Genomic DNA, 23,428 nt, shown 5'->3' with positions numbered 1-23,428 from the left:
TAGAAAATTGTTTCCATTTTCAAATTTGATTCTTCAAAGTTAAAAGTCTTAATTAATATATTATTTCTAAACGAATTAAATTTCTTAATTGTTAAGAATTTAATTATTAGAATATAAAATCTTTTTAAGTAGTTGAAGAATACCTAGTCGAACTTGGATCCTAGCTCTACAAATTTCGACACAACTTGGTTAGGAATTGTGATTTATTTATTTACTTTGGTAAACTGCAAATAATATTTCAAGGTAAAAATTATAAAGTACAAAGAGCAAATACACAAGAGGCTCAGTTACAAGATTAACACAAAGCAAAATTGGACCTCAAACCAAAGCCCAAAGCCAACTAAGTACAAGCACAAGTGGGCCAAGAAAGTTAAAGAAAAAAGAACCCAAAAGAGCAAAAGAAACCCTAGTATTTTGCTTCCTCTGCCTCTCCTACAAGGAACCAACACGATCTGCAAGCTTTCACGCCTCCAACCAACAAACGCCTCTCCAATCACATCAGCCAGCTGCAAGCAACTTTTCGAATGCAGCCACAAAGGAAAAAATAAATCACAAAGTAGAAGAAGCTCGTGGTAATACCCAAGCAACACTGCCAACAATGGCAGCTACCAGTGAGAAAGTGATGGTGTTAGGAACACCTGAGCCGGTGAGAACATCGAAGCTTGACACACTCTCCCAGGGAGCCGCAACAGATCGTGGTAAGCAATGATTGCAAATCGAAGTGGAGATGGTCGAAGATGACGAACGCCATTGTGGTGTGAGGGACAAGCCAAATCAGGGAAAGGAGCAGAGGGAAAAAGCAAAATCAAGGAAGAAAAGAGGAGACAAAGGGCAAGAGGAAGGGACTGCCATCGCCCCCAGCCATAGCTAGGAACGGCGGCTCGAGAATTGGTCGAGATTGGGTACACCCACACAAGCGGTGAGAAGGGACTCTCAGAGAGAGTCTCACGAGGGACAGAACTCCATCCAAATTGCATCTTAGGTGTAAAAATGCAATTCTGAAACTTTTGTGAACTATGTGCAAACATCTTTCATAAAAAGATTCACATTTGAGTTGTATGAAATTTAATATGCCTCAAACAAATGGTGCCTAGATTTCTCCCTTCTAATTAAGGCTTCTGAGATGAAAACATTTGCTTCAAACGTAAACGGATTTTTCCTAGGACCAATGCCACTCTCTCTCATACCGGCTTTTTAATCAGTTCGGATAATCAAGAAAACTAGTAAGGTCGTAAAAGGAAATGAAATAGGGAATGAGAAGGTCCACACGAGAAAATTGCTTGCATTCTTCTCGTCAAAGATACGCTAAAAGCACGAGAAGTTATAATATCTCAGAGTCTGGAAAATGCCAATAATTTGAATCTGTATAACGAGATCAATCCACATATAACAAGTTGGGATCAAGTCACGTAGGTTTTACCCTGGAAACTGAATACTACATGAACATTCACATGCTCCTTGTGAAGTGGTGGTTTCATTCTTCCATTGCATCGCCTCCTTCTAACACTACCACCTTCTCGGTCAACGGAGTGATCTTTGTGAAGAGAACCTCTGTCACAAAAGAAAACACAACAGATTCAAAAAACGTTTCACTCACTTGATATACAGATTGACTAAAAATAATTATCTATGTATGTGTGCCCGGGCACGCTCACATCACATAACAGCTGCAAACCAAAACTTTTATAATGCACTGTTCATGGAGGCATGAAATTTCTCATATATGACAGAAAAATTGAATGATGCCAAGTTTATGTTATGCAAGACAAGTGAAAGAAGTGTGGTTGAATGATTAGAAAGCCAAGTGAAAGAAGTGTGTTTCTTACCAGTCTTCTTGGTAAACTTATAGCCTTCTGCACTGACATAGGTACGAGGGGTGGGCACCAAGTGGTTCCTCAGGTATTCCTTGTGTCCCTGAGCCAACAAAAATGTACCAAATAATTTGTATTAATACAAAATTAATACTCTCTGCCTTTTTTCCATTGAAAATGGTGAATACTGATGAGAAACAGCAAACCTTAGTTATCACACAAACATCAACATTGCTTCCACTTCCCAAGTCATTGAAAATTCCAGAGCATATTGCTTCGGTTACAAGCTTTATGCCTTCATCCCTCTGCATCAAAGTAAACACATGAACGAGAAATCCAAATGAGGATGTCAATGACTTGCTACTACTAATCGTATAATAGAATACTAATTAGGAGTGAACAGTAATTAAGGTTGTCCATTATCTGTGTCCACTATCCACAGATTCATAGTAACATTCAAAGAAGTTAAATTTTCAATTCATATGATGCTAACTTACAGTCATGCCTTCCTTGTATTTAGACTCGAACATGGCCATCGCAGCAAGAGAACCAGAACCCATTGTAGCAAATGGCAGCGTATCGGTCGATCCATGGGGATATATCTACAATTTCAAGCATTGGTGTTGGCATCAAATCACCATGCAAGGCCCAAAAAAATGAAAAATACATTGTCACATCCAAAGTCTGAAAAATGAAAGAACTTACAGTGTGCAGATGGGGTCCAGTGACATCGACCCCCCCAAGCACCAAAGCAGCTGACACATGACCTTGGTAACTGGATAAAAATGATGGGAGTTAGAATTAAACTATGCTTATATTTAAGGAACACAAGTTATTCCTGCAATTTCTAAACTGAGAAGTGATAACACTTTACTTGAAAAGGTGTTTCTTGAGCAAAGTCAAGGCTGTAACAACCCGGGATTCGCGACCAGTATGGTAGCGATGCAGTTGCAGCTGTGAGCTCACCATATCTAGAGTTCAATAGAGCAACAAATTAGCTACAACACAGACCGCCACAAGCATTACCAGAGTAATCAACAATCCTGACTTTACCTGTTACAGCCTCTGTATCAGCAGCAGTTCCAGCTCCGCAGCAGTAGATATTGGGTGCCATATAATGGATCTTTTCACAGTTCTTATCACAAACAATGGGTCCTTCGGTGGCCCTTGTATCAGCTCCAAGAATGACACCATCCTAAAGAATGAATCACAAAAATTAACCACTATACGAGTGGCGAAACAATTGCTAATTAAACAGTGGAAAACATTTGTACCTGAAAAATCAAACCAACAATGGTGGTTCCTGTCTTCCTGTAAGATGGTTGCTGAACTCCCTTCTTTGCAAGCATGTCGTTTCTTCGACAAAGATCAAAACTGAATCCCCCCTTGGGAACATCTACCGCCACCTGAGACATCTTCTGTTTTCTTTTTTAGTTCCAATTAAACCTGAAAAATCAATATCAAATCAAAATTCACTCTAAAACTATCCTACAATTTCGGTTTCTATAATTCTCCTTAATATACATGTATCCACCCATAGAAAATAATAAAGAACTGTTCAAATGCTCCACACCCTAAGGCTAGTCATAAATTATTTCATGGAGAAAAGCATATACGATAGAACACATACCAGAACTTAGAATTTAAAACCTGTCAATAACGCAAATTACGACTCCGATTCCACAAAATCTGTTGCATTAGGTACAGGAAGATGCGTCCCAAAGAGAGGGAGAAAAAAAATGTACAGAAACACGTCTTATACAATGTTAGGACTCTAGAACAAATCAATTCCTAACTTTTTGAACTATTGAGAACCAAATCTATGTAATCCATGCACCAGCAGAATACGATAATGACGAACAAACAACTCATAAAAGTACAAAAAACCCATAATTTTCAGAATCAAATCCTACCCGCAATTGAAGATAAGATAAGAGAAAATCAGTTAAGGTGGTTTGGATATGTGAACCACAGACCTATAGATGCTCTGATTAGAAGATGCAATTATGAGATAGAGACTCAGGGCAAGAGGGGTAAAGGAAGACCTAGAAGACTTGGAAAATGATTCTAAGAAAAGACATAGAGTGTTTGTAGCTAACAGAAGACTTGGCGCAAAAAGCGTTCTACGATTCATACAGCTGACCTAGACTGTGAAATAAGGCTTTGTTATTGTTGATTATAAATCCTACCCAAATCCAGAATCAAACCAAAAAAACCCTCCTTTCGCCTTTACGAGTCACAAACTAATCAAATCATAACACTTTCTCTCGCGCATTTATCAAACACATTGCAGGCAACATCACAAACAGAACCCCTAAACTTTCTCAACAAAACCTCCCCTTCAAGCACCACACCCACAGCAAAACATACCTCAAAGAATCAGATCTTCCTCGTTTGATTAAATAACACATGAAATTCCAAAAAAGCTCTAATCTTCTACGATATATAGGAAAATAGAAGGGCAAAAAATTTACCAAAAAAACACCATAAATTTGAAATTTTGCTTACTTGATGGCGTTCGGATGCTGAATGCTCGATCCGCAGAGAAGCAATTTGGGGAAGAAAATTGGGGGTTCGAATCCGAAGGGTTTATGTGGGAGAAGAACTGGCACTGTGAAATTGTAAATTGGAACGAAGCGAAAGCAAGAAAGTGAGGTGGGTAGTCTTAGAGAAGGGGTACCTGAAAACTTGTCCGACAAGTCGCGATTACTTTGGGCCTTTTTCGTGATTCGGCCCAACATTTGGTACTCGAAGGTAGCCCATTGGGCCTTAATTTTGAGGGAGAATATACCGACATGTCGTTCGCTGGTGAAAGTAACAGTAAATACCTACTGAAACATTTCGGTCAACGGTCCGGATCCCTAATCTACCTAGTCTGGGATCTGAGCCATTGAAATTTAATCAAATTGTTACAATTATTATCACTTTAAAGGGTCTCCTATTTGTTATTATTAGATCAAATTTCAACGGCCTAGATCCTAACTAAGTGGATTAGGGGGAAATGAATCATCTCCGGATCCCTTTCCTAACAGCTTTGTTTTCGTCGAGAAAATAAATCAACTACCTTCACCTGCAAACCGGGATTCGGACTGTTGAAATTTAATCAAACGGTTATAGTTATTATTATTTTTAAAGACCTTTTATTTGTAATTATTAAATCAAATTTTAACGATACGAATTCTGTACTCGGTAGATTAGGTGAAAAGTAATCCTCTCTCCGTAACCCTTTCCTTACGGCTTTGTTTTCGTCGAGAAAAATAAAGCAACCACCTTCACCTGCAAACCAACCCTTTTTCTCATTCCTTATCCCCTCCTCCACCTCTCTCTCTCTTCTCTCCCTCCTCTCTCTCTAGCCATGGCTTCTGCAACCGCCGCTCTCCTGAAACCACTGTCAATCTCAGAAACCTGCCTCGCCGCCGTGCCACCCGCCCGCTTCGCGCAAAAAAACCAATACCCAGTTCTCTCCTTCCTCTCAAAACCCACCAAGCTCGCACAAATCTCCTGCTCCTTCACTCCCTCTCTCTCCTCGTTTCTCTCTCTAAAGCACAAGTCTTTGGCTCTCCTCCGCGTGGCTCAGACCTCCGACTGGGCTCAGGAGGAAGAAGTAAAAGAAGAGGCTGAAAGCGCAGAGGAGGAGGAGGGAGCAGAGGAGAGCTCCGGCGACGGAGTTTTGGCGGTCGGCGAAGAGGAATACTATCCCGAGCCGCCGGAGGAGGCCAAGCTCTATGTGGGTAATTTGCCTTATGATGTTGACAGTGAAAAGCTTGCTAATCTTTTCAATGATGCTGGAGTTGTTGAGATTGCTGAGGTAAATTTTGTGTCTTTTTTTCGTTCTCTATGCGATTTCGCGGTTAAAATTTCACCATTAGAGTTACTGTTTTCTTGTGTTGCAATGACCAGGTGATTTACAATAGGGAAACTGATCAGAGCAGAGGATTTGGGTTTGTGACTATGAGCACTGTTGAAGAAGCTGAGAAGGCTGTGGAGTTGTTCCACCGTTACGTAAGTTCCAAATCTTTGTTTCGGTTTTGTGTATCGAAAAGGAACTATATCATGTTCAAAATGCTCAATTTAGAGAGTAGAAATGTAGCTAAAACATGTATGTTGATATATTTGGTTCCGATTACAAAGTGGTGTTACATTGGTTCAATCCCGGTAATCAAACTTGTTTTCGTGCAAATAAAGCCGAGGAATGAGTTTTGAAATAATTCTGGATGAACTTGTTTTCATTTGTTCATACACAGGACATAGGTGGGAGGGCTTTGACTGTAAACAAGGCTGCGCCTAGAGGGTCGCGCCCGGAAAGGCCTATTCGGACGAATGAACCTGCATTCAGAATCTATGTTGGTAATCTGCCATGGCAAGTGGATGATTCTCGTTTGGAGCAGGTTTTCAGTGAACATGGAAAGGTGGTCAGTGCCAGGGTAGTTTATGACCGCGAATCAGGGCGTTCACGCGGGTTTGGTTTTGTTACATTCTCTAGCGAGACAGAAGTGGATGATGCCATTGCTGCCCTTGATGGACAGGTAATAGACTTGCCCTGTTTAATTGAGTATTGAAATTTCCTGTTTATGCCATTGTAGAGTATGCCATGAAACTGAGAACTACATAGACGTTACGATAATAGGCGATTGATTGGGCATTCCGAGTTTACTCAGACCTAGGAATTCATAAAATAGATTTAAATGAAGTCACCTTGCAACTAATTGCGTATTTGTTATCGTGATGCCTCTCGATTAGTTAATAAAGACCCTGATTTCGTTCTCCATTTGCTGTGCAGAGTTTGGATGGCAGATCAATCCGAGTAAACGTTGCAGAAGAACGACCAAGGCGTGGCTCGTTTTAAATGTAAGAAGATAATTATATAAGCTCTTCAAGATTGGTGCTTAGTTTCGGAAGAGGATCTTGTGGCAGTGTGTATTTCTTCTTTGACGAGAAATTTTTTTTAGGGAGTTGATGTTTATACAGATAGGTTATCATTCTGTCTTTTGTATCTCTCTCATGTCGAAAACAGTATTGCCTGTATCATTCTCACGCTTATCAATCCAATGCAATTCTCGTTCTCATCTGATTACGATTACTGGATAATGATATCTTTGTCTGCTACATTTCATAACTTTCTCTAGTCAGTATACAGTAAAATATGTACAACCTACGAGCCCTACCTAAGCTGTGCAGAAAATGAAGCCAATTACAATTGTAAAAACGAAAAAATGGTCACCGAAACTCGCAGGGTAGGTTATATGTGCAAATGCTGCGTACTTTTACCAAAATTTCATAGTCCAAGTGATGACTGCTATCTTCATTTAGCGAACGAAAAATTCAGCCCTGATACAGTGAACTTCTTCCAAGGTGATGCTGCGTACTTTTATCAACATAATAACACTCTCCCAAGGTGTTATATTACTCTGCAAGTAAATATACAACTTTAGAAAGGTCGAGATTTCAATTAGGTCGTAAACCAGATAACTGTGCCTCGCGTTACCTGTCGTTCAAGATCCACACGATTTTCATCGGATGATGTATAAGCTGCATTCCTATGTAGGATCATTGGGCAAAGATTTTTCGGTGGTAACTTCTGAATCAGCTTTCCAAGCTTGTGTTTCCCACCAAGGGTCATAGGCCTGGAAAACAAGTTGACAGTTGCAGTAAATTCGACGGAATTTGGAATTGCTTGTAAACATATAACTTCCCCAACCAATTCTCGTTCTTCTTCACAATTTCAAGGAACAAAATGGGAATTTGGGTTACGTTGTAAAATACCGCACGAGGACATCACAGTATCAAGAAGTTTTTCGAGCTGCTGCTCCATGTGCTCCAGCTGAAAAACAGACATCACTTCAGTTCAGAAAAGGGAGTTTGATCACGCTTTGCAGTGCTAGAAGGAAGAATTTCAGATAATTACCGTTGCATAAAATTCATCAGAATATTTCTTCACTGTCTCCTCAATCTGCCCGCTATGCTCTCTATAAGGGTCTGCAGCCTTATAGAGAGCATGAAAATATCGCTAAACGACACACAAAACACTTGTGAATGTGACACGGTAGAATGAATAGAAAGGCAATAAGGAGAATGTTAGTCACCTTTGGCTCCTCAGCACCAACTACAAACCTAGCTGTTTCTGTTGTGTGGCCTTCAGCGCCGTTCTAAACAACATTAGAAAAGTTTAACCATCAATTCCTACACGACATGGACCAGCACAAACCCAGTGACTGCAAAGCCTGAGTTTTGCAACACAAACGAACACCAGTATGGAAAATCTGTAATTTGATAACAATGATAACCTCTCTGCTAGACTCGGGATTGGTAGTAGTAGAAAGCGCAGGAAGGCTGGTTGAAGAGAATGACGAAGATTTCTTTAGTCTCTTAGAGGGAGTATACCTAGCATCAACATCCGGTGATGCACCTCTAGCAGACGATAGATGCTTTTTTCTCTTCAGCTGTGATTTTAACCGGCTAATACCTACAACAGGTCCTAGCATCTGCATTTACACATACTGTTACAACAAAGTACAGATTCCGTTTCCCAGGCTTGGACTAACATATTCATCAAAAGGCAAACCACATGGAATCAAATCAACAGATGTTGAATATAGCAATATATATACCTACGAAATGTGAACATGCAAGAACCTTGACACCCTGCCTGAGTAACGACTTCGATATTTCCTTTTAGAAATCTGAAAGCCCGGTTCCTACGCTGTTACCAAGTGAAGTACCAAAAACACCATAACTTTGCTCAATCGTATCTTTCCCTCTAACCTCCACACATCTGCTTCGAGATAGACCCGAGGATTGAGAAGCAAAAGGCGGAAAATCTTCTTCCTTCGATAACAGGTCTGTCACTAAACGTGTATAGTAACCAAAGTAAACTGCAGCTGCACAACACAAAAACTACGTTTATACAACATATATCAGAACATTGGTCGGTAAAAGAGCTAATGAAACTGTTTCCCTCTCGTTAGTCAAATGGAGACATATTCTGAAACAAAACACGCTTAAAATTCAAAAGACAGACATAGTTCCTTACCAGTTATGCCAAACCAACACTTGTTCTTGAGCAAATCTACTTCTTCGACAAGTAACCAACGCGTGCACACCATTTCCGACGATGGTTTTCAGATGCGAGGATTCTGAGTCGAACAACTCATATCTGCGTGGGAAATTACACTGATCAGGATATCTTAAAAACAACTCTACTAACTATTCAAACTTTCCCAACTTTACTAGGGACCTGTTTGGGACTGTTTTTGGAGGAGCTAAAATTGTTTTCTAACAACCAAAAACCATGTGGGAAAAAAATTGAAAGTGCTTATGTGCCACAGAAAATGTCTTCTGGAGAAGCACTTCCAAGTACTCTTCCAAAGCACTTTTTTAATAAACTTTTTTACTAGTTTATAATAAAATCACCTCTAGCAGAGGCACTTCCTGCAGACGTGCTTTCAAGAATTTCTTCTTTTCTTTTTTGTTAGAATTCTCTCCAAAATAGTAGCAGTAGGCACCGCAACAAGTAAGGCAATTAACATGCAACCATTTACAAATTGCGAACGCATAAACGTAGAAGAATAAGATCCCACGTCAATCATATGATAAAATAATATACAATCAATATATGGGAGTTCCCACTTTTAATATCATTGAGACCTTTTATGATAAAAATCCAACACCTAATAATAAATGGTTAAGTTAAGACAATATTGGTGATGTTGGTGGTGGAATTGCATGGGCTACAAAGTTTATTATGGTATCAGGGCAAACTATTTTTTCGACAAGTCCTAAGCCCGATTTAATGGGCTCGAATTCGCTTTTTTAAGTTGGACTTTCAAAAAGTTGCGCTAGCTCCAACTTAAGGATATTGAATGACTGGGCCTTCAGAAAGTTGCTTTGGATCTAGTCCCTAAATAATGACGGGCTCACAAAAAGTTGCGTTAACTTCGGTATAATGACTTGACCAAGATTAAGTGAAATGACACGTGTCAATTGATTAGGTGTATGGTGAACATATACCTTAGTTTATGGTGGTGAGCAAAAATGCTCTGTTAGACTTTAGGGTTGTGCTATCCACATGCATATTTTTACCTCTCATGCATCTATCTCAATTTCTGATCATTGAATCAAATAATTAAAGCAAATCAATGCACAAAAATCAATAAAGTGTGTTAGAGATAAAAAGTGTAATAGCACAACCCTTTAAAAATCTTCTCGGAGTTCTTAACGTTAGAAGGGTTAAAAAGCAACTGAAAGAGATTGGTGCTCCATCTCTATGTATCACTGCCATCAACAGCCTTTGACCTCTTGGGTTTTATGTCACGTTGCTATTCTCTATGGAGAAATTTTTTACTATTACGGTCATACTATTACAAAATATTACTAATCAACGCATTATAATAAAAGTAAATAGCAATGTTGATATGTTTGTGGTTGTGTGATGATTCCCATAGATGTGCGACTTTTTATCAACATTTTTCACAGAGGGCGGTGCTATCCACAACCCTTTTTATCTCGCACATATTCTTTGTTAATTGCATCCTTTAATTTTTTTTTTAATCCATTCGATCCAACAATCAAAAATTAAGAAAAATGTGTAAAAAATAAAAAGGCTGGATAGCACCGCCCTTTTGCAACGTAAACCAAAAGCAAACAAATGCCAACTGAATAGAGACAGAAACCACACCAAATGAAAGAAAAAGGCTCGTCCCCAATTCAAACCAAGCCAACAATTGATTGGGTTCCATTGGGCTCAGATTTTTATCCAATTGGGCACCCAAAACATTTCACGTGGTCCAAAATATTGGCTCCCAACCAGTGCAAAAACTGTCACTAAATCTCAATTTGCATGTCTGAATTGGTTTATTGAATATTTTATTCGTGTGGAATAATATAATATATGTTTTCTTTTGTGTGGTCTTCATCTGGAATATATGTTTTCCACGAAACAAGGACATTATCATATAACAATATCTAGTATGGTTGAAGACGATTATGTCTTATTAATATGGTCCAATGGCAAAATGTCTTCCAACTGTTGGGGTCTACTAAGTTGCATTTAGATCCACTCCGATTTTTTGCGTTCGAGCTTTGCTGATAAAAAGATCTAGACCACTCAATTTCAATTACATGCCTCAATTAGCTCATCCCAATGGCTCATACTTCTTTCTCACACTTGAACGATTCGGATTTCTCGATCTGCGAGCTTTAGACATAGAGATCTGAAGTTGATCTCATTCCTTTGGTTTTGATCGACTCATATCAGACCTGCTTTAAATTAGGGTGGTGCAAACCACAACTCTTTTTTACTTTTCATACTTTTTATTTTTTTATTGTCAGATCAAAAGATGAAAAATAATCAAAATAATATAAATTAATAATATGTCTGTAGAAAGTAAAAAGAGACGTTTGAATATTACCACCCTAAAAACTATTGGGCCACCTTGCCATACATTATCTCAAATTTGGAGTAGAATTTGAAAATTTGAATTTATTTGTCTTATTATCTGTTGTATACAAATGTATGTATCTAGGTTGAAAATAATTTACTTCATAAAAGTAGAACAAATTGCTCATGAAAAACAGAGTTCATATGGCGAATGCTTTCTGCCCAAGACCATATTATCATAAAACTGTTCTTTGTTTTATGAAAGAAACATGCAACTGAGTATTAAATGAGGGGATTGTTACTAGTGAAGGATCAAGGAAATATTAGTTAGAATAGTGCACACGTCATTTAAACTTTTTTAGACGAAATAGTATGCAAATTGGTATTTCATTGAGCTTTGGTAGGCCTGAGGTCATATTGCACAACTGTCGATAGATGCCAACAGCTTTCAAACGAGCATGTCGACTGATATCAATAACTTTTGAGCAAACATGTCAAATGAGCCTATCAACAAATGCTCATAGCAATGCATACAAAGACATGAGGCTAGTGACCACCCTGCCTAATGCTCATTGAAGCAATTCATTGAGCAGATGGAGTCAAGCCTTAAGGGCATCTTAGATTTTCAAATGGCAACACTCAACTCTTCTGTGGAGGATTTTTGAGTTTTAGGAGTCAGCTGACCCACCATAACCCAAGGGAGATCCGTCACTATTTCTTACAATGTACCGATATATAAGATACATTGTTGTTTGAACAAGTAGATTGAGACAATTAACATTCGGACTCCAGATATGAAAAAAGTAAAACTACTGAAAAATGCTTGAAAACTTTAAGTTTTAACGATAAAGATAAAATAAAGAATAAAATGAATAGTACCAAGATTAACTTTTTAATATAAAAATATGATTTTTCGTTAAAGTAAATAATACCATATGTAAGTGAATAGTACAAAGATTAACTTTTTAATATAAAAATATGATTTTTCGTTAAAGTAAATAATACCATATATTTTTCGTTAAAATTCCTTATAAAAAATGGGTATCGATGCATTATAAAATCATGGCCAAAGGCGAGTATAGAATTTGATTTATTACTGAAAGGCATCTGCGGAATATCTTTCAAGCGGAATATCTTCAGCTTAAACGAGACAGGTCTCATCATCCCATCACAACAAGAAGAAAGATAGATTTAAAGCCAGCGAGACCCACCCCCCACCATATTCCTAAAAACGACATGAACGTTCACATTTTCTCTGCCGTCGGCTTCATTCACTGCCAATTTCCATGCTCTGCTGGTCATCTCTTCGATTATGTATTAGTCGTTAGTTAGTCATTTTCCACATATAATTCTAGTGTTTGTCTTCTTACCCTGAGTTTGTTCATTATTTTTAACGAAGCGATATTCTAAATTACATATTATTAGAGTTCCAAATTATAAAGCAAAGGGGACACATGTAGAAGGTGAACAAAGCTAGTTAGAAGAATGTTAGCAATCTTTTTATTTGTATGATATTCTCTTAATCGTCTATTTTCTACGTCGTTAAATTCTATGCAATAAATTAAATAAATTCAAAAGTATTTAATCATCTAACATTTATCAAATAAAGAAACGAATTATATTTCTCATTTAAACATTAAGAAATTTAACATCAAGCAATAATGCAGGATAAAAATGAGTGTCACAAAGATAGGAATATGATCCTCTCTGAATCTCTTCCATCCAGATCATCCAAATCCTTCAATCAATATTGACAATTCAACCAAAAATCGAATGGCGAAAAAAACTTGACGCCTTCGAAATGAGAAAAACAGCCTTGAATCCTCCGTCTCAAGATTCGTGGCGATGGTGTTGATGACATGACAGTTGAGAGGGGCACATATGTCGGAAGAGACGACAGCATCGTCGAGATCGTAGTCGTGATTGATGAAGTAGAACCACGAAGAAGAAGAAGCATAACCGTAGAGAAGAAAGAAGAAGTGGCAGAACTGCCACAAAGAAAGAAGAAGAAGAAGAAACGTGTTGTGGGAGGATTCGGATGGAAGGGATCTAGAAAGAATCCTATTCCATCCAAAAGGATAAAACAAGAAGTTTCGACTGAAATGTTGCTAATATCCATATTGGGGGAATCGGATCCCCTCCTGAGCAAATCACACTGCCCGATAAAATTTGATTCAACGATTGCAATTATTATAACTTTTAAAGAGACATTCTATTTGTAGCCGTTGAATTAAATTTCAACAGGTCATATCCTTTGCTCATGAAGCTCAACTTCCTAAGCTCAGGAGGGAATCCGGTCCCATACTAAGTATTGAGCTAACCCCCACATTTGAGAAGAAAAAAAAAATTGTTATCAGGTTTGACCATGACCATTTAGCATGTGATGTTGTTTTCATCAGGTGGGCTGAAGATCCCTAGCTAACATGGAGTGCTGGCACTTCATCATATACGAGACCTTAAAAGGAACAACCTTTTTGTTTTCTGGAACTTAAATAAAGAAATCAACGAGCAACGAAATAATCCAACAGGAACCACTTCGGATCTTTTAGGTGAGAATTATAGAAATTCGTAAATCGTTTCTGTTTATTATATATCTTACGGTCAGTTTTTGTTAAGTATTATTTGTGTTTAATTTTAAATAAAAATATTTAAAATAATTTTTGATTGCACGATATACGATGAATGGACATGATTCACGGATCTCCGGAATCCTCACAAAAAGGATCCAGATTCCCAAATAATATATATAAATTTTGTTTGGTTGCATGTGTTTAGTGTTTGAGTTATTATTGAACGGACATGTTATTGTGGTGCTAATCATATACTGTTATTCGAGAAAGTTATGCACGTGATTGATTTGAGGTGCTATTACATTAATATCATTGATGTAAGTAAGTTTCTCTCTCTTGAGTCTCAACTTTGAGCCATAAGTGTAAGAAAACTTCAATCTTCACTGCCCTTATTCGCTTTTTATCTGTTCACCAACAATAAAGGGGATCCCAAGCCAACAAGGTTCACTATTTCGCGAAGGTCGGTAGAAGGGAGAAATATGCTGTTTTCACGACTCGAACGCGTGACATTTCGGTCACAAATAAGCAACTTTTTCGTTGGGCTAGAACTCACCGTCATCTGTTCACCAAGGGTGTGAAAATTTTATACTAGCATTTAGTGCAAAAGGACCTGGTTAATGGAATAGTGAATGAAAAAGTAGAATCTCTGCTTGGTTCTTATGGGTGGGATAAAAGGGTGTTTGATATGAAGTTACACTATCTTGGTAACAATTTTACAATTCTGTTTATGGAGATGGGCAAATGCCACTGCTGGGATCTGGATCATGAAAATTCAATCTTACATATGACTTTTATTGGTCATTGGGCCACTCATACTTTTTCTTTACTCCAAGATATATGATTTATATATCTTGCGATTGTGATTATCGAGAAACTTACATCCAACTGAGACGCTAACATGACATCGAATGATTAATTTATGATACTGTCACTTTAATATCTCAATTACAGGTAAATTATTCTCGTGGTGTCGAGATCTTCTTCGAATATATGTGTCTAGAGTCACAGAATTCGGAAATCTAAGCCATTGAAGAGAGAGAGAGATCCACATTCTTGATTTGTGTGAGATGAACTAGTTAAATTGGCTGATGAGAAACTACATGATTTAAAATGAGAGATCCGAATCTTCAAATCCGTCGGCTCCAGACACATATTAAGAGAAGATGTCAATTCCTTTCGATGGCATAAGGAGAAGCTTTCACAATTTTTGAAGTATTTGTGGAATTGGCAATAAATGGAAAAAGTAAATGCTATTATTCTACTCAAACTGTTTTTTCAATTTCTTTCCTTAATTTCTCTTCAAGTTTCTGAAAGTCCTCGTAAATTCATGACCAAGAACAGAAGGGGACAATTAGATACATCCTTACAAAGTTATAATTTGTCTTCAAAGCAGAACTGGTGGACAATGAAACTATACTGAAATTTTGCAGAAAAGCTGGGACGCAATGGATAATTATCTGTTCTCTACCTAACTCATCACATGTCACACAATAAATAAATAAAATAATCTGATAGAGGGACGGTGACAAATCACCAGTTGCATGTAAAAATCACCCGAGCTATTCGTTTCGATTCCTAAACAAAGCCCTTTTTTTTACATATATTCCCTATTAGGTAGAAAGCTAACTAGAATCCTAAGCATTCTTTGTCAACCTGTGTGTGCTTTGATTTTAATTAGTTCTTATTTTTGGGCGTGTTTTGGTTTTTAATACCAACTTTAATCATTCATTCATTCTTTTTTTGGGTTGGAATGGCTTCATGGTGAAAATTGAAACGACAAGCAACTTTATCCACATGGGTGCATGGGGTGGTGAGGTGGCTTTGTGCTCAGTGGTACCAAAATTCACCACAGTTTGCATCCTATACTTCTCCTTCTGTCAATTTCCCATGGCCCTACAAAATGATGCATTCCCATGTCCCATGGTCCCTCCCTATGACTCTGACCCGAGATACATTTATTTATAACGGAAATGTCACAATGACGTCATACCAACTTAATAATTCAGGGTTATATGTTTTAATTATTTTAATAGCGTGGAATGTCGCTTTCTGAACTTGTGATTTAATTACATGTGTTTTAACTTTCTTACGTCGTATTATATTGTATCATTAGCAAGATGCACTACTGTGCATCCCAAGTGTCTAGAGAAGTATTTCGTGTGATTGGTTTGAAAACCTGTCAAACCATCCTACATTAGGGAGGAAAGAAGTCACATCATTTATTCAAAATCATACAACGGAATCCTTGTTGCGTAAAAACTCACATCGAGTGACTTATTTTCATTCTACGAAGAAACTTTGAATAGATTATTTATATGTTACTTTTAGAACTCCTGGTAGAAAAATATTTCGCTAACGAAAAAGCTTTCAATGCTGCCCTATTTCCCTTCCTTTTCCAAATATTTTTACGAATACGTTTTTTTGAAATAGAGGTGTGATTTTTTAGGAATGCCTAACTATACTAACTAAAAGTGAGACCTATATTACATGTTGCGAACCATATTATACAAATGATGTGATCGAGATGTTCACGTACACGTCTCTCCACCCCCAAACCTAAGTAAATTGTTTATGCATGTGATCTAATATTTTAGTAGATAGAATATTAATTTTCATCTATGCATCTCGAATTCAAAACTTTTTCAACCTTAAATTATTGTAATAACTTCGAATTCGTCCGATACCTTATTAATACTGTTCGTCCAAAAAAACCCCATGTAAACTGTAAAACACGGTAAAACCTCTCTCCCTCCCTTTCCTTCTCTTCTCTTTTCTTTCCTTTTTTCTGGTCTCACGCTGACGCTATCTCTAATTCTTGATGCTCCAGCTCTCTCAACTGCGCACACGCAGAGACATACATACATACATACATACATACATTTTAGAGTAGCTCATACAGTATATTAGCCATAACGACAGGAGCAAGTTCCCTTCTCTCTCTCTCTCTCTCTCTCTTTCTCTCTCTCTCTCCCCCTCCCTTTTTCTTTCGCCATAAAGAATAAAGTCTAATCTTCCGGAGAAAAGGAAAAAAGAAGGAATGTCGATCTGAACTCATTTCCCTCACTAACAATTCAGAAAAACCCAAATCAAAATTTACATTCTTTTTCCCATTGCACAGAGAGAGAGAGAGAGAGAGGAGAGAGAGTGTGTAAGTGGCCTGGCCTGTTTAGAGAGAGAGAGAGAGAGAGTGATATGGGTGGGGTGACGTCGTCCATGGCGGCCAAGTTCGCCTTTTTCCCACCGAACCCACCTTCGTACAAGCTCATCACAGATGAGCACACCGGGCTCTTGCTTCTCAGTCCCTTCCCTCACCGTGAAAACGTGGAGGTTCTGAAACTCCCGACTCGCCGCGGCACTGAGGTAGTGGCCATCTACATTCGCCACCCTTTGGCCACTTCCACTCTGCTCTACTCCCACGGCAACGCCGCCGATCTGGGCCAGATGTACGAGCTCTTCATCGAATTGAGCATCCACCTGCGCGTTAATCTCATGGGGTACTCTGTTTCTTTCTCCTCCTCTCTCTCTCTCTTCAAAGTTTCCCACTTTTTGCTACTGTCACTTTTGGAATCTTGGGTTTTTCCAGATTTTGAGCTTTGTGTTCTTTGTTCTCAATTACTTGCTAGTGTTGGCATCTGGGTTTTTCTAAATTTAGAGCCTTTGTTAGTTTTTGTTGCTGGATTACTATCCCTGGCATCTGGGTTTTATTAGTCCACTGATCAGCTGCAACTTTTTTGGTATTTTTGAACGTTTTCTTGTATTAATTTATTGGATTTTACTAGAAAGTGGATATTTAGTAGATATTGGAGTAGTCCTATTGGATATCTTGTATAATCCTTCAAGTTTTGACTCAAGATATAGAAGAAATGCGATGTGGGACTTGTGCTGTGATATACCTTCTTTTAATTTGAGGAAAGCCAAATCAGTTATGATGTTGATGTTCGGTCCTTTGATCGACCTTTTCTGCCATCTATTGAGTGGATTATCCAGCCCCTTTGCCTGCTTAGACAGTCTAGTTTGAGATGATATAGTAACTGTGAGTGCCTTTCGCACCGCGATCAGTCATTCAATGTCCACCAGGATTGCAGTTGTGGTGTAGCTTTGTATACTCGTCATACCATATGATGCATTACCATTGTCATTGCGTAAGTTTCATCTGGTGCCATAGGGTCACAGGGTTAACTTAGTTGTTTGGTTCATGTCTGCGAGAAATTGTGTTATCCTCGTTGTTTAGAAATAATTTATCAGTTATCTGTTATCCTTCATTGTAATCAATAATATTCTCAATGTTACATATCTGTAATGTTTTGCAGGTATGACTATTCGGGGTATGGGCAATCAACTGGAAAGGTCTGTTGGATATTTGAACAGTTTTTGTATTAACTAGTTGTTTGAGCACAGTGCATCACGTAAGTCCCATATTTTCATTGTTCCAGGCAAGTGAGCAGAATACATATGCAGATATTGAAGCTGCATATAAGTGTCTTGAAGAAAGCTATGGTACTAAGCAGGAAGATATCATTCTCTATGGCCAATCTGTTGGAAGTGGCCCCACGTTGGATCTTGCTGCTCGGCTGCCTCAGTTAAGAGCTGTTGTCCTGCATAGTCCCATACTGTCTGGTTTAAGGGTCATGTATCCTGTAAAGCGTACATACTGGTTCGACATTTATAAGGTAAGACAACTCTCTTCAGTTTGCGTATCAAATCTTATGATTGCTGGCCGAGTTTATGACCTTGGTCTAATTGTATGCTTTATTGTGTTATTTGCGCACAGAATATCGACAAAATTCCACTGGTCCATTGTCCTGTTCTCATCATTCACGTAAGTATGCTACTCTAGATTTTTCTACTTTATAATTGCATATATGATTACAAGAACCAAACCAGACTCCTTTTGATGAACGATCTGCATACGCATTTGACCAGTTCTTGTCTTGTGTGATCTCTTGTATCGGGCAAAATGTGCATATCAAATAAACTTGTCAGCGGTTTTATTAATGCATTAGAGAACAGAAACCCTGCAGTTCTTAACATTTTATTTCTGAGGCTTCAATTCTCTTAGCTAAAGAAGGAAATTTTAAGAAATAGAGTATTACAGCTGATGAATAAGGGTTTTGTTTGATCATCGTGTGGCACGCCATGTCGAAAGATTATATATATGATGACCATATGAGATGCCAAATCGGCCTACTCTTCACATTTTTTAGCCATTGCATCATCTTGTAGGGGACTGCGGATGAAGTAGTCGATTGCTCTCATGGGAAGCAACTCTGGGAACTGTGTAAAGAGAAGTATGAACCACTATGGCTTAAAGGAGGGAACCACTGTGATTTAGAGCTCTATCCTGAGTATATCAGGCATCTCAAGAAGTTCATATCAACCGTTGAGAAGTCTCCTTCCCAGAGATACAGTTCTAGGAGAAGCACGGACCAGTTCGAGCAGCCTCGGAAGAGTACTGATGTTTACGAAGTTTCAAGGAAGAGCACAGATCGAAGGGAGAAACCGAGGAAGAGCACTGATAGGCCTGAAAAACTGAAAAATCAGTTCATCAGTGCTGATAAACTAGAAAAATTAAGAGTATCTTTCGACCATATGGAAAGGTCTCGGAGAAGCGTGGACTGCCACGAGAAGTCTAGGAAAAGTATCGACCACCAAATGGACAGAGCACGGAAGAGTGTGGATCGGTTGGATAGACTACGAACTGGGTAACTGTTGGAATAAAATCATACGCAAAATTCAAAGCCCGGGTTTGATGTTGTGGGAAGATTATTTGGGTCGTTTGTTTTTTTTTTACTTCTAATTTATGGTATTCTTGCTGTGTAATTTGGGTTTGTGGCAGTTGTATAACTTCTATTTTGAGAAATGAGAAAGGGTTTGGTGTTAAATAGCGAAACCGCGATAGTCTACTCTCTGAACCAGTTCAAGAACAAAAACAATTGCAATCGAGATTTTGATCTCTCGTTCTCAAATTGTGACACTAGAAATGTTGAGAATAAGTTTCACATTGATGAGATGAGGGATCTTGCATAGACTTATAAGAGGTTGGGCTACTTCCCATATTGCCAATTGGTTTTACGGTGGAATCTCAACTTTCTTCAAGAAATGGTTCGTTCTAACTCTTTATTCTATTACTTGTGTATTCTCTAAAGAAGTTTACAACTTGGTGTTGATTACACATTGTGCATCAAACATGGGTACAATTTGAAAGAACAAAAAAGATGCAACAGAAACCGAAGAGAAACGTTAAACTTCATTTGCTGTCAAGGAAAATAGCTTATGAGCAGGTTACGTACTTTGTCCCTGCAACCGTATATCGTTGCAAAGTGCTGACTTCTGTGTGAACCAACATTCCAAAGTTTCGCTTCGTCTTCGCTATTGTCTGAAAGACATCACTTAGTAAACTACCGCCTATCCATGATAAGCGGGCCGTGGGGAAGAGCCGGCTAGATTTTAGGCGTGCGCTCACTGTGTTCAACTATGGCTGATGGAGGAAGAGTGCCAATGCAGATCTCATGAACTGTTGCAAAAAGTGGGAAGAAATCTAGCCACCCGCGGTGGCTTAAAACCTCGTAAACCTCTTTTGCTGTTGAGACACCCTTCAGAAAAGGAAAGAGAACATTTATGAATAGATGGTTTCGGGCTGCATCTTTACGGAACTCATTTTCCATTTTAATTGATCAGGCTGCATATTAACGCAATATAAAAATCCGAGTAATAGCAAAGTTCAGTTACTATAATTTTAAATGCATACCTGTAATTTTTGACCCTGCAGCATTTCTGCTTCAAGCTCATCAAACGATCTGCAGACAACAAACGTAAGGGCAATAGTAAGAAACTACTCTACTTTTTTACAAGGTTGTATGCACCAAATTGCGGAGATTTACCTTTTCCCTCCACTCCTTGCAAAAGCTTCCGCAACTTTCCTGTTTCTTCCTCCCACTGCCAAACACACTGAGGTTAGAAAGAAAGAAAAAACAAAAAAAAAAAAATGAAAATAAGAGATCGTCATGCTTCCATACGGCATGTTGTGATGAGATCAGCGACACCACAGCTTTCAAAGAAGGTGGTGTCCTTGACAGATGAAAATAACATCTTGGAAAATGCCTTCATCTCTCTTAGACCGATTCTCATAATTGCAGCCTGGTCATTCAAAATAAGCGGTCAAAATGACATAGAAAAAGCAGATGATATGTGGGTTCAACTTTTACCGAAATTTTTGAGCTTACCTTTGTGTTATTTCCCATCTCCAACCCATCCACAAAACCTGCTGCTATGGCCACAACATTTTTCAGGGTTCCACATAGTTCTACCCCTTCCACATCTTGGATCTATAAATTTCAAACACAGAAAGGTGTCAATGGAGCGTTCCTTCAATATATATTGATGTCAATCGCTAAATCAAATTATATGCAGGGATAAGTATTTAGTGTAGCTAACGTACTACCAAATTTTTACTAAATTGTGTGGGAAACTAAAGTAGTTCCCGTCCGTGCCAAACATTCATGATAGTAAAAGTACACTATTATGACATTCATTGTAACAATGTATTCGATGTACTCACAGGTGTGACTATGAAGTAGGAAGTACTAAAGAGCTGAACCCATTTCTGTGCAATCTCCTTGTTCTCTCTGTATCCAACTGTGGCTTCACTAAATTTCTCCACAGCAATCTACACAAATAGTCTCTAGTTTCAGCCACACCAGATGTGATATGATCTGGGAAACGAAAGTTGTGAACTGACGAGTCAAGCTAAATTACCTCATTAGCTATGTTTGCTCCCATCAGAACACAACAATTAATACCCAACTGCTGTGAGATGAGTGTCGAGATCATGCACGGGCCTTCCATCTTGACCTCCATTCCTTTGATGAGGGAAATTGCCTCCACATCCGCTTTTACCTTCCCAACAAGCCTCCTGCATATACCCTCCATAAATTGATGTGGAGTGACAAACACCAGCATGTTCGCACCGTTCACTGCAAAACTCCCCCAATTATAAAAAATTTGTTCCAAGCACCAAACAAATTGCACAAATTCAAAACATAGTAACCTTAAAAAGTTGAGCAAAGATTTTGCTGAGAAATTAAGTACCTGCAGTCTCAAGGTCTGGGTCTGCAACAACATTTTTCCCCAGCTTAATGCCGGGCAGGTATTTCACATTTTCCTATCGAAAAACAGGATACAAACGTTTACAACAGGATAAATTCATGCACATATAAGAAGAATGCATTAAAGATCGTTGCTTTTTTACATTGTTGCGGTTGATGGCATCTGTGAGCTTCTCACCACTTGGTAATGTTTCCTCAAACACCCACATTCTCACTTCATCTGAATTCCAGTGCAGAAAAAAGCTCAAATTGCAAATGGATTTTCATTAAAAACTCAAATTACAATTGGGTTTTCAGAATTTTCATTCATTAAACACCCAACACAACAAAATCCCAGAATCAAACAAGAAAATTCAATTAATTTGGCATTATTTAGGAACAAAACGTACAATTTGTTCACTTTCTCAGCAACCAAACATAAAATTAGAGAATAATATAATGGACATAAACAAAAATTCTGACCGTTGGCTGGCACGCATAAAGATTCTGTCTTTGCATGCAGAAAGAAAATGGAAATGCAGAAAACAAACAGGAAACACATAATACCGTGGAAGGAAGAGAGCCTGAGGGTGTTGGAGGCAATGAGTTTGGCGGCAACACTACCCCAGTTGCCACTGCCGACGACGGTGACTCTGGTTTTGTGGGGAGCTTCAGGGCCAGTAGTGTAATCTTCCTCCTGTTGGAGTTCTGGAGCCATGGATGAAGAGGAGAGAGAGAGGAAAGGAGAGAGAAAGAGAGGAGGGCAAAAGGGCAACGCGTGGATGATAGAGGAATAGGTATACGAGGAGCGAGAGAGAAGGAGAGGAGACAGAGAATATAAGAGGGAAGACACCCGTCGGGGCGGAGATGCCATACACGTTTCGTCACAAACGATGCCTAAATTGTATTGAACTCCAACTTCCAAGGCAAATATGGCGATATCCTCTATGATCTAATAAATTAAAATCACTACCATATACTGTATCTTTTATGTTTTTCATCTCTCTCCTGTCCAATCAAAACATCTTATAAAATTGTAAAAATATATATTGGTTGTGCTGGGATGAATCCAAGATGTTGGTGCATGGTTCTTGATGTTTTAGTCATGTGATTCTTACCGATAAATTCTGTAATTTTCTCAATTTAATTTAAGAGAGTTGATTTTCACACATTTTATAGAGTTTTAGCATAAAAATTCTCTGAGTTTAACTCACTGTATCAAGATAATTTTAAATTCAAAATCGAAAAATATAGTTCTTCAAAATGGTGTCGCAAATCATGTAGTCATTCTGTCATAATTTTTTGTCAAAAAATCTGTTATGTGCTGATGTAAATTAAAAATATTTAAACAATAAAAAATTTTATTTTCGTTTGATTAAAAACTAAAAATTAAAAAAAAAAAATTGTTAATTGTAATTTTTTCACTCTTAGCATCAAAGTTGAATGTCTCCTGTTTAGATCCAAAAACTCCAAAGATGGAAATTTAATGTAACTTTCTGAGCTAAATCTAGTGAGATTTGAAAGATGTTTTAGCTTACAAAACATGTCATCTATATTTTTCTCATTTTTTTTCCCACTCTTCCATGA

At 38.2% G+C, this 23,428-nt stretch overlaps 4 protein-coding genes and 1 pseudogene across 4 annotated transcripts; 2 read left to right on the top strand and 3 right to left on the bottom strand.

The window, feature by feature from the left end:
• Positions 1-1,254: 1,254 nt before the first annotated feature.
• Positions 1,255-4,478, bottom strand: LOC137749541 (proteasome subunit beta type-7-B). Its single transcript, XM_068489648.2, has 9 exons — positions 4,320-4,478; positions 3,086-3,257; positions 2,865-3,006; positions 2,686-2,782; positions 2,517-2,586; positions 2,309-2,413; positions 2,018-2,116; positions 1,827-1,914; positions 1,255-1,551 (listed from the first exon to the last, which is right to left on the bottom strand). The coding sequence occupies exons 2-9, from the start codon at positions 3,224-3,226 to the stop codon at positions 1,475-1,477; spliced, it is 819 nt and encodes a 272-aa protein (XP_068345749.1). The 5' UTR covers positions 3,227-3,257; positions 4,320-4,478; the 3' UTR covers positions 1,255-1,474.
• A 571-nt stretch (positions 4,479-5,049) lies between these two features.
• LOC137707820 (28 kDa ribonucleoprotein, chloroplastic) lies at positions 5,050-6,879 on the top strand. The gene is made up of 4 exons (XM_068446734.2): positions 5,050-5,619; positions 5,712-5,813; positions 6,056-6,337; positions 6,592-6,879. Exons 1-4 carry the CDS (start codon positions 5,167-5,169, stop codon positions 6,655-6,657), a joined length of 903 nt encoding a protein of 300 aa, XP_068302835.2. The 5' UTR covers positions 5,050-5,166; the 3' UTR covers positions 6,658-6,879.
• Positions 6,880-7,364: 485 nt separating this feature from the next.
• On the bottom strand, positions 7,365-14,316 carry LOC148689196 (uncharacterized; annotated as a pseudogene).
• Positions 14,317-16,599: 2,283 nt separating this feature from the next.
• LOC137707969 (uncharacterized) lies at positions 16,600-19,647 on the top strand. The gene is made up of 5 exons (XM_068446923.2): positions 16,600-17,251; positions 18,068-18,104; positions 18,191-18,427; positions 18,529-18,576; positions 18,981-19,647. The coding sequence occupies exons 1-5, from the start codon at positions 16,950-16,952 to the stop codon at positions 19,461-19,463; spliced, it is 1,107 nt and encodes a 368-aa protein (XP_068303024.1). The 5' UTR covers positions 16,600-16,949; the 3' UTR covers positions 19,464-19,647.
• Positions 19,648-19,860: 213 nt separating this feature from the next.
• LOC137709388 (glycerol-3-phosphate dehydrogenase [NAD(+)]-like) lies at positions 19,861-22,808 on the bottom strand. The gene is made up of 10 exons (XM_068448479.2): positions 22,409-22,808; positions 22,006-22,082; positions 21,846-21,918; positions 21,513-21,730; positions 21,316-21,423; positions 20,981-21,082; positions 20,774-20,894; positions 20,639-20,693; positions 20,506-20,554; positions 19,861-20,350 (listed from the first exon to the last, which is right to left on the bottom strand). The coding sequence occupies exons 1-10, from the start codon at positions 22,713-22,715 to the stop codon at positions 20,198-20,200; spliced, it is 1,263 nt and encodes a 420-aa protein (XP_068304580.2). The 5' UTR covers positions 22,716-22,808; the 3' UTR covers positions 19,861-20,197.
• Between the last annotated feature and the right edge of the window lie 620 nt (positions 22,809-23,428).

Source organism: Pyrus communis, chromosome 17 (assembly GCF_041283825.1).
Source record: "Pyrus communis isolate YQ-2024b chromosome 17, ASM4128382v1, whole genome shotgun sequence".
NCBI classification, from domain to species: Eukaryota; Viridiplantae; Streptophyta; class Magnoliopsida; order Rosales; family Rosaceae; genus Pyrus; species Pyrus communis.
The sequence above is the reverse complement of the archived record's forward strand: the minus strand, read 5'-3'. Positions and strand labels throughout refer to the sequence as shown.